The 11510-nt window shown below is 47.0% G+C and overlaps 1 protein-coding gene across 3 annotated transcripts in view; it reads left to right on the forward strand.

The window, feature by feature from the left end:
* Nucleotides 1-9386, forward strand: part of LOC137562813 (rab11 family-interacting protein 1-like) — a 103905-nt gene extending 94519 nt beyond the window's left edge. For 2 of the 3 annotated variants that reach the window (XM_068274540.1, XM_068274531.1), the window contains exons 6-7: nucleotides 4184-4352; nucleotides 8581-9386. In XM_068274540.1, the coding sequence (XP_068130641.1) occupies nucleotides 4184-4352; nucleotides 8581-8781 (370 nt within the window). In that variant the 3' untranslated portion in view covers nucleotides 8782-9386. Of the gene's footprint in view, nucleotides 1-487; nucleotides 578-4183; nucleotides 4353-8580 lie in introns of those variants that run through there. The other variant, XM_068274549.1, reaches the window with a different exon arrangement.
* The last annotated feature ends 2124 nt before the right edge of the window (nucleotides 9387-11510 follow it).

An 11510-nucleotide genomic window follows, 5' to 3' on the forward strand; every position in this document is an offset into this window, starting at 1 on the left:
ATCGTGTTTCTAGGTGGAAAAGGGCCTTTAATCATAATCTACCAGTAATCTATAGCTCCAACATATCCGATCAATTGACATTCTATCAATAGTATGCAGTTTATTGATCAATAGTCTGATTGGATGTGTTGGAAAATCTCCATGCGATGGGGAAGGAACATTGGGGGATGAATGGACCCCATAGCGTTGGAAAGCATCAAGCAATGTCCGCGCGGTTCACTAATGTTCAACCGATTTCTTTTAGCAGTAAATGCTTGATAGATTTCTACTGAAATATATTGACTTTAGTATGAATTGATCGCTATCCGATCGAATTCCCACAAGATGGGAATCTATCAGTTTGGCATATAGGGCTGTGATCGACTTGTACATGGCTAGCTTTAATATGTCCTGCCTGTGCTCAATGCTAATAACAGGCACTTACCGTACCTCTTGCTGCTCAAATTAACAAAGCGTGTAGGATTTTTTTTTTTACACTATTTAGCAGTTTTAGGAGAGTCTCTTATTAGCGATGAGCCCGGGCCAAGGATCATGCAGTGTTTCTGTCACAGTTCCCTTCAAATGTCAAGTGAATATGGATGTGCTAAGACCTTGTAGTAAGTTTTGTACATTTATATTTCCAGTTGATATTGTATCTGTTTTAAAACTGTGCAAGTTGAGTGTTCCTCTGACAATTCTCCTCACCCACGCCTAGACATCAACTTTGTGGTGTGTATAATCGGTGCTCGGCTGAGAGATCTTATGCTGGATACACATGGTGCGTTCCCACACTCGATGCCCCACTCGATTCCCGGCCGCTCGATTATTTCCAAGCATTTCCGATCGCGTTTCGATGATTCTCATGCAAAGTATGCCAAATCGACCTGACGATCCATCGAAACGGGAATCGGTCATGTCAGAAATAATCGAGCGGCCGGGAATCGAGGGCGGGAACGCACTGTGTGTACCCAGCATTAGAGTTAGAGATTAGTGGTTCGGAGTGGTTATCTTGATGTTAAGCTTTGCAGTCACTACCTCAGCTGCTAGGTGACAGCTTGAATAAGATTCTAATGGTGGCCACTAATGATCCAATTTTTTTCATCAAATCTTACCATTTCTATCTAATATAAGGGAACTGCCTATAGTATCCAATTAATATATTCCTTCAGTTTACTCTTCTACTACATAGATTTGATAAGATTGGATGAAAAAGATTGGATCGTTAGTGGCCACCCTTAGGGCCCGTTTCCACTGGCCACCGCGCGCGGCTGCGAGACACGTGGTGGCACTTCCTGGTCAGCGGGAACGCTGACGAATCCCATGAGCTGTGCCATGCACAGCTATGGGATTCGCAGCCTCCTGCACGGAAACTGACGGCAATGTCGGCCGAATCACTAAGGTAAGCGATTCGGCCGGCGGCGCTATTGTTTCCTATGGCAGAGTTTCCCTGCGCGATTCACCTGCAGGGAAACTCTGCGGATTTGGCCCGGTTTCCGCACTAGTGGAAATGGGCCTTCACCCTATTAAGACACAACTCCCAACATTTTGAGATAAGAAAGAGGGGACACTTAAACCATGCCCCTGCCACACCCCTAATCACATCCCAGCCACGCCCCCAGTCACGCATACCCCTAAAGAGAACCCGAGGCGGGGTTCTTACATCGCAATCCTTATACAGAGGCTGGGTCTGCCTATAGAGCCCAGCCTCTGTTGCTAGTTAGTTCCCTCTAAAGCCCCCCCTGCATGCTGTCAGACCCCATAAAACACAGCCGCGCTGTGCCACAAATGTCAGTCTCTGCTGCTCCCCTGCCTCCTGAATCGCTCCGGTCCCCGCCCGCGTCCCTTCACTCCAATCAGCGGTGAGGGAAGGGACGTGGGCGAGGACCGGAGCGATTCAGGAGGCAGGGGAGCGGTGAGACTGGCATCAGTGAGATAAACACAGCCGGCTGCGACACGTTGCGTGTCGCCAGCGTGGCTGTGTTTTATGGGGTCTCACAGCGTGCAGGGGGGGCTTTGGAGGAAGCTATATAGCAACAGAGGCTGGGCTCTATAGGCAGACCCAGCTTCTGTAGAAGGATTGCGATGTAAGAACCCCGCCTCGGGTTCTCTATAAAGATTTCATAAGAAAAATATGTTGTTTTATAACTGTCCAAAAAATAAGCAAGGCAGCACCCAAATGACCAGGGTGTATAAGCGTGCAGAGATTCACCTGTGTATCGACGGGACTTAAGCAGGTTCTCCACAACAATCCCGCACAGCTCTTTTACTTGAAATTAGCTTTACTGTGTTCAATGCAAAAAGATACAACAATCACTGTGTGGCTTGAAGAAGAACCAGGAAGACTTGAAACAGCGGACTGAGCAGCATTTGAATGTGATTTTTGTATCTTTTGCATTGAACACAATAAAGCAAATTTCAAGTAAAAGAGCTGTGCGGGATTGTTGTGATTTACATAGATCTGTACATCAGTCCTGAAAGAGGGACAAACGAGGAAGAAAGATGGACTGGGTTCCTAAAGAGGGACAGTTGGGAACTATGCTAAGATAAAGTGGGCCTAAACGTTGACTAGCTAAATTCACCCTGATTCACACGGACGTTGGGCGCAACCATTCAGTCGGCATTTGCTTGCAGCTTATTTAGGCTTTCTTATAGGCATCCTATGGTAATCTTCTTTACTGCTGCACTATTGTCACAGTACGAAAGCATGGTAACATTGATATGGCCTCTATCCCTGACGCCGATCAGCTCTGGTGTGGATCCAACCTAAGGGCCCGTTTTCCACTACATGCAGATTGGATGCAGAAAAACTGACTCCAATGAATGTCTATGGGAAAATCTGCATCAGAGAAATGGCGTTTAATGGAAACAGGCCCATAGGCATTCATTGGAGTCAGTTTTTCTGCATCCAATCTGCGTGTAGTGGAAACGAGCCCTTAGGGTCCTGTTGAAAGTTACATGCCATCTCTGCTGTGGCAGCTGACATCTTGCATAGATGTGACTTATTGTCAGTGTTGCATCGCCACTGATTGGCAGCCTCTGTAGCCAGGACAAGCAGGAGCAGCCGATGGGCCGTGAATATTTTTTAAAAACATTTAAAGGATATACGAGGTGACCAGGGTTAAAAAAAAAGTAATTACCTGTGAAGCTGCAGAATCCTTCTAGAACGCGGTTTGTGTCCTTCATTTGCCCCAGATTGGTTTCAAGCGCTTTGCAAAGTGTCCGGACTGAGCCTCGACTCTCCTGGGTCGGCATCCTTGACCTGGAAACAGAATTTCGCCATAGTTGCGTGTCTGCGCAGTTCGCCTGGCTGCTCACGCGCCTGCAGAGGTCGGAAGCTCTCTGCCGCTGTGTCTTCTCTCCCGGTGGCCTCCTGCGCTTGCGGCCATGTGAACTATGGCAGAATTCTGTTTCCGGATCAAGGATGCCAACCCAGGGGAGGGCCGGTCCGGGCACTTTACAAAGCGCTTGGAGGCAATCTGGGGCAAGAGAAGGATGCAGACCGCATCCCATAAGCATTATGCAGCTTCACAGGTATTTACTTTTTTTTTTTTTTTTTTAAACCCCCGTCACCTTATTCATCCTTTTGGAAACTGCCTAGCCCACAGGAGCTGAACTGCAGTAATCAAGGGCCATATCCATGTCAGCATTCAGGTTTGACAGAAAAATGGAGAGAATGTGATCTACTTGATGAACAACAACCTTTCCTGATTCTGTCCCTGATTCTGATTTGAGCTGTGCCAAGAATTGTGAGGACCTCAACCATTGAGGACTGGAGTTTAACATCCCTGAACCCGAAGGCCAGACCTCAGTCCAATTGAGAACCTCTGGCATGATGTAAGGATTGCTGTACACCAACGTAACCCAACTAACTTGAAGGGGTTGGAGCAGTTTTGGCTATAGGAGTAGGTTAAGCCTATGGAGACATACCCTGGGAGACTTGCAGCCGTAATTGCAGTCTAAAGGTGATTCTCCAAAGCATTAACTTTGCAGAGGTGAACACACTTTTTTATTTCGTAACGATAAAACACATTTTACATCTTGAAAGTGGTAGGCGTGTTGTGTAAATCAAATGTTCCTAACCACCTAAAAAGGTTAGTTTGTAAGTTTGCCCCATCCAGGCACTAGTAAATGCTGTGATCTGTATCTAGCAGAGACTTATTAGATGAATATATCATTCTGTCTAACTCCTGTTTCCTCCTCTCAGTCCTCACCCTGTGAAGCCCATCAGTGCCGCTCCACCAGAATCCGGACCTGAGGGCAAGACTCATAAGCCGACCCTGTCTGCAGCTCTGACCAGCGGCCTGGAGATGCTGAAGACTGTGACTACTGGACAACACCCAGCGAACAAGAAGCAGGACCCCGACCGACTCAAGGTGAGACTTGTGCCCAATACTGACAATGTTTTATTGTTATTATAAGTGCTTACAGAGAACCTGTACTGAGTAAAATTATTTAAAATAAACACATGAGGTAACTTCAATTGAACATTATAACTATCTTGCCATCAGTTCCTCTCAAAAGCTCACCATTTTCTTCTGACAATGATCCCTTCCAGTTCTGACAACATTTTGTCAGAACTGAAATGTATCAGTTGCTGTCAGTTACAGCTGAGAGGAGAGCTGGTGTGTCCATGTTTCCCTATGGCTCAAGTACACGATGTTACAATTTAAGGGCTGGTTCAGACGGACGTTTGGAGGCGTCGCGTTCGTTGGCGTTGCGTTCGTGATGCGTTCAGGCTTTCAGCAGCGTTCACATTGCGTTCGGATGCGGTCGCGTTTTTTCTTCCCCTAGAGGGACATTACCCGTCGCGGTTAACCGCCCCTGGAAGCAACATGTAACTTCCAGGGGCTCCTTGAACGCCAGTGAAAATCGGGACCCCGAACGCCGCGTTTGTGCAAACGCGCGTAAAAGCTTGGTACAAACGCTCCCATTCACTTGAATGGGAGCGTTTAACGCCAAGCCCCGAACGCTGGCAGTAAACGCTCTGCAAACGTCCGTCTGAACCAGCCCTAACTGTGTGATGACCAGGAAGCTGTTATGGGGTAATGGCCATTTTCAAAATGGAGGACAGAGAATTCCCTTGATCACAGTGGACAAACAGGACGCAGGAGAGGAGAAAGAGATTGAGGAGTAGACTACATGGGAGGTACGTATGACCTGTGTATGTTGATTTTCACTTTTCAGTTCAGGTTTTCTTTAAAGGAGAACTGAAGGGGGGAAAATGCCATAAATGGATACTTACCTCAGTAGAGGGATGACTCTGGATAATCCAAGCTTCCCCCATCCCCCTTCACTGATCCAGCGCCAGGACATCCCAAACATCTTTGACAAGGGCTTCTCAAAGAGTGTGCACGGCTGCGCTTCTGTCCGTAAACGAATACAGCTGCAATGTGGAAGGTGCCTTGCGCCCGAGCGGGAAGCATCCTATGCAGTGCAGCCACTCTCGTTTAGGGACTGGAGCACGGCCGGGAGCTTCTAGGGGGACGTGGTGTCCAGAGGCTTCCTTCTACTGAAGTATCTGATTTATCTGGCTGCTGATAAGGTTCTAGTGCTATAAAGTTTTAAAGGGTCATTACTTCGATTTGCTTTGCAGCAGTTTGAAGCAGATTTTACATCAGACTGTCATGACTGCCATTTAGAATTCAGTCTTAAAAATTAAGAACTGAAAATAAAAATAAGAGGGAAGGCTCTGGGTCCTCTATAGAGCCTTCCCGTTCCTCCTATGGTCCCCTCGTTCCAGCCTTGTCACCCTGTGTTAGCAGTATTCAGTGGGTCGAATACTGCTTTTTGCCCCCACTTGAGGATTTGGGAGCCCGAGTGCTCCTGAAGACAGGCGTCTCCGTACTGCGCCTGTGCGAGTGCACACCCGTGCCTCCACAGTACAGAGCCGCATGTCTTCAGGAGCACTCGGCTCACAAAGCCTACAGGGGTGACAGCGCTGGAACAAGGGCACCATGAGAGGAACAGAAAGGCTCTATAGCAGAGTTCTCCAGCCCTGTCCTCAAGGCCCACCAACCAGGGCTGTGGAGTCAGGACAAAAATCTTCTGAATCCAACTCCTCAGTTTATGAAACCACGACTCCAACTCCGACTCCCCAAAATGGCTCCGACTCCTCGGTCTAATATTTAACAGGTCTGTGGATTTTGTACAAAAATCATCTGACTCCGACTCCTAACTCAGACTCCTCAGTTTATGAAGTCAACGACTCCGACTCCAGGTGCCCAAAATTGCCCCGACTCCAACTCCACAGCCCTGCCACCAACAGTACATGTTTTGCAGAAAACCACAAACGTGCACAGGTGAGGCAATTATCTACCTCTGTGGATTTCCACAAAACCTGCACTGTTGGTGGGCCTTGAGGACAGGGTTGGGGAACACTGCGTAGGACCAAGAGCCTTCCCTCTCCATAGAGTATCTGTTTTGTTTTTCACTTCAGACTTTAAGTGTGTCCCACAGTTAAAGCAAACGTGAACTGAAAATAAACTGAGATACATAATTTTATATGTGAACGGTACAATTGTGCATATGTATTCAAGGAACAATGTGTTCCACAATGAGTAAAACAATTGGGATCCTGAAGATATATGTTCCAATATGAGTAAGAAGGCTGGGATCCTCCCCGAAAAGAGTGTCTAGGTGGCCATGTGTGACCGCTACTGCTTTGTACCTATGCTGAGAGTAAACCAGCTGCAGCTTGTGCTGACTCTGCTTAATTAATAATCAATAGTTCTATAGCCATCTTCACTGCTTCTAAATTGACTCTGCGAAGTTTGCAGAAAAGTTTACAAACACTGAGCATTGTGTACAGGCTGCTCCTAGCTCATGTTGTAGCTTAACCATTGGCAGAAATAAATATTGGATTTTAGAAGTAGTCCTAAATATAAGCTTTTTACATCGCTGACCAGAGCCTTATTTTAAGTTATTTAAACCAAACCTGAAGGGACCATAAACTGAGATAAACAATAGTATATACTGTATAGTCAGAATCCTAAATGCAACTTTCCTGGAATCCCCTAGTCTTATTTCAGCATTAAAGATTATAAATCTATCTGCCTCAGGTGAATGATAAGGTTTATTCAGGTCTCATACAGACATATGTTGCACTGTTGAGCCTTTCCTATGATCTCTGCACTCACACATTTTTTTTCTCAGTCACTCAGGAGTTTTATGACCACTGATTAGTTATCAGTGACATGTTCCGTCCCACTGCAGAGACACTGACATTTAGAATCTCAATCCTTATGCTTTGCCATACATGGGTCGATATTTGTATTAGAGTCCAGCCAATGCAATCAATTGATTGAATCTGCTGTTCATCTACTGCCACAACATATTCCTTCGATTCCCTTTTTAATCAATTTTCTTTTTATTTTTTTTAAGGTTTTCTAATATACCAGCAGTTACATATGAAGTATCAACATTTTTTCACGAAACATAGATGCAGGTGAAAAAGAATTGTGGACAAAGAATACAGTGTTTCTTTTTAATGAATTCTATGAAGCTTATCGATCTGATCGGAAATATTGGTGAATTTCTAAATGAGCAGATCGGAACCAGTGGCAGTATAGCATTGCAACAAATTAAGCAATACAGCCGTTGCAGTAGTTCAATCGATGCTCAGTAGATTTATGAAGAAATCGATTGAGACTCAGCATGCTGTGTAGTGTAGGAATTTATTATCACATACAGATTTACTGGCTTGACCTATCAGGCCATAATTGACCTGTGTATTGCTCACTTTACAGTGAGAAGGTAAATGGAACATATGGTAGGTTAGTTCTGTGTAGCATTGTAGACTGTACAGTAGAAGCAGTCGAGTGTTCAGTACACGTGTATTTTCAGAGTACCTAGAGGATATTTTAATGTGCATTAAAGTGAATATAAAGTGAAGTAAAAACAAAACAGATACTCACCTATGGAGAGGGAAGGCTCTGTGTCCTATAGAGCCCCTCCTCTCACAGTCCCTTCGTTCCAGTGCTGTCACCCCCAGTAGCAGTATTTGACCAATCGGTCGAATACTGCTCTGTGCAGCCGCAGGAGCCTTCGTGAGCCCGAGTGCTCCCAAAGACGGGCCTTTCTGCACTGCGCATTCGTGGCTATATCGCACGCTCACGCATGCACAGTACGGAGCCGCCCGTCTTTAGGTGCACTCGGGCTACCTGAAGACTTCCGAAGTCTCCCGCGGCGGGTGGATTCAATTCAAACAGAGGTGACATCACTGGAACAATTGGGAGAGGAAGAGGAGGCTCTGTAGAGAGCTGATGCTGTACAGATACATCATCACCAGCCTCCTGGGGTGGGGTGAGGGGTGCACGTCGGGGTGAATTCCTGCGGGGGAGAGGGGATAACAATACCATTGTGCAGTGCTTGGGCATCGAGGATTGCTAAAGATTGTCATGTGGTCACTGTACACACGCTGGTCTGACTCCCGATTCAGCCATGACAGTCTTTATCTTGCGTCACGGCCAAGCTCAGACCAGCGCATGTACGTAGCTTTGGACTGCAATGAGAGATTGGAAAGTCTCCTCCGTCTAGCTACAGCCTCTCCATCCTTCTCTGTACATTGGCAGCCAGATGACCTGGTCGGGTTTTCTCTTTCAGGATTTGTCTCCGGACTTGGCCGCCAAATACTACCACCTGACCCACGACGAGCTGATCTACATGCTGCTACAGCGAGAGGCGGAGCTGCATAGAGCGGAGGGCCACGTGCAGGAACTGGAAAACTACATCGACACGCTCCTAGTCCGAATTATGGATCAGGCTCCTGCCCTGCTGCAGGCCCCCCTGGAGACCAAGAAATGAAGCTATGGAGGAACCAAGGAGACCTGGAGACTGTTGGTCATGAGGTCTCCTATTGTCTTCTCAGTTCCCTCACTGTAATGTGGACAGATGACTCTCTAATAAATTAGCCATGCTTGCAGCCTTGACCAGTACAGATGGCCTTGCGTACGCCATACAGGACAACTATACGGTGCTGAGCATTCTTTCCATTCATGAAGCTTCACCTCACCATCTGATTGCCTGGAAGTCTCCAGCCACGCCCATCCCTGCCGCTGATGTACATGCCACAAGGTTGTTGCCAAGTATTAGAACAGCACTGTAATCTTCGAGAAATGCGTATTATATGCAAGAGCACCTGTCATACACTGCTGTGTGCCCCCCCTTCCCCCTGCACCTGTACATACACTGAAGTGACACGAATGTAAAGCTGGGGAGGGGCTTGTGGTTCTGTGTAAGCTGCCATATTTTAGAAATATTTTTCTGCACAGGAAGTCTTGTGCGCGTGGGAAAGTACCGTTCTCTGCTACGCCATCACTTTTGGTTTTAAATGTTTTCAGTTCTGAATCTAATTAAAGGTTTGTTTTTTACATATTTACACAGGAATGTTATTAAAATCTTTTACGTAACCAAGTTTAATGTCATAATCTGGCGACACCTAAGCCCCGCCTCCTCGGCTAATTGGGTGCTTTTAAAGTAATATAGCAAAGAGAAAAGGTTTGATGCACACCTGATGCTTGTCTACTTGTGACATAATTCAAAGTATAGCAGAGTCTCTGGTAGCCAGGAGCAGCTGGGATCGCCTGATGCTGGATACATGTGCATACCGGCTTGCAGCCTCCCTCTTGCACCTAGCGGGCTCCAAGTGGCTTTCCCCGTGCACGAAAACTGGGCATGTCACCTGACTCGCACTGGGTCACGTGATACGCCGGGAATTGCACACGGAGGACGTGGAAGGTGGCTAGGAGTAAGAGGAAGGCTGCAGTATTTAAAAGGCTGCAAACACACCCAAAATCCCCGTTATCCCCCTCAGGTTTGCCGGTTGAGATTTCCGGTTGCTGGAGTTTTGGATAACGGGGACTTTGCTGTCGTAGGGAGTTTGCAAGTTGCACACCTTGCCGTATCCAGGTTGGGTGCGTAAGAACCCAAGGTGTGCCCGCCCCCTGAAAAATACCACCCGGCTAGCGACATCCTGCTTGTCGCTAGCCTGCTATTTACCTGCACTTGTCAATAACTGCTCCTCCATTACTGGCTCCCCCCACCGCCGATAGCTTCCTCCAATCAGAAGCTAAGCCGTGACCCAGGAAGTATTGGAGCCAGCCATGGAGGAGCAGTGATTTGACAAGTGCAGGTAAATAGCAGGCTAGCGACTTAAGTGTAAATATGGTATCTACCTTTCCCCATTCCCTCATGACCCCTCCACTGCCCACTGGGATTCTATTTATCTTTTCTACACCATGCTGAGGCCAGTAGCGTTCGCATCTGTATAGTAGTCTGGAGCTGCTTGTGCACAGAGAAGAATACCATGCACGAGCAGGGCTGTGGAGTCTGTACTAAAAACATCCAACTCAGACTCCTCAGTTTATGAAACTTCAGACTCCAAGTACCTAAAATGGCTCAGACTCCTGGACTTCGACTCCTTAGTCTAATACTCACCAGGGCTGTGGATTTGGTACAAAATCATCCGACTCCAACTCCTCAGTGTATGAAGCCTCTGACTCAAGGTACCCCAAATTTCTCAGACTCTGACTTCACAGCCCTGGTTACAGCGCAGGCCGTGCTTTGCGGCCATGCTCAAACATGAAGAGGGTGGCCGCGAGCAATATTCAACATTTATTTTTTGCTCTGGCTGCAGGTACCCTTTAACCACTTGTCGGAGTGGCAACAGTATATCTACGCCCCTTCAGACTTCATCTTAGCTACAGGGGTGTAGATATATGTAAAGTACCACGATCGCCCACCGCGTGCATTCTCATCGCTGCCCGTTAGTACACTGATCGGTGAATGGGAACATGTGTTCCCACAGCTAATCAAAGTGCCTATAACCAATGATCACCAGTATCAGTGGAATGCTGGTGGTCATTGTCAAAGTGAAAGTAAAAACATACACAGTACAGAAATAAGGTGGGGGACATCTAGTGGTCAAAATGTAAAAACATCTACATACGTTATCCTCAGTGCACACGTGGCTGCCTTCTACCCGGCCTGCGCGGACTGTAATTGTGCATGTGCTATACAGCTGTGCTCATACTGATGGAAGTGCGGTTAGGAAGAGGGACTCTTTGCTGGAATGGTGGTCTTGAGGAGGATCAGGTAAGTCTCTGGACCATCTGGAGGTGTTCCACTACTTAGGCAAGTATCTGTTTTAAATGTTTTTTTCATTTAAAGGGAATCTTAACTGAAACCTGAAAAAAAGAGTTTCACTTACCTGGGGCTTCTACCAGCCCCCATGTTCCCTCGCCGTCCTGGAGTGATCCTCCGGGCCCCTGCCACAGCTAAATTGCGTTTCTGCTGACTGACCAGTTGCCGGTCCACTGCGCCTGCGCAGCCCTGGCCAGGGTGTGAGCACTTCAAGCGCTTTTCTAAGTACCAGTGATGTGAAAAGCTCTTGCTAATGTAATGCTGTGTGTGTGTTCGTTAAACAATGTGTTGTACAGACACAACCATAGCCTTCTGGCTAGCGATGTGTTCTGTTGCTATGGAGGGGTTCGGAGAAACAAGAATTGGCACACGACGGAGCGGCTTCTATCGTT

Source organism: Hyperolius riggenbachi, chromosome 1 (genome assembly GCF_040937935.1).
Source record: "Hyperolius riggenbachi isolate aHypRig1 chromosome 1, aHypRig1.pri, whole genome shotgun sequence".
NCBI lineage: Eukaryota > Metazoa > Chordata > Amphibia > Anura > Hyperoliidae > Hyperolius > Hyperolius riggenbachi.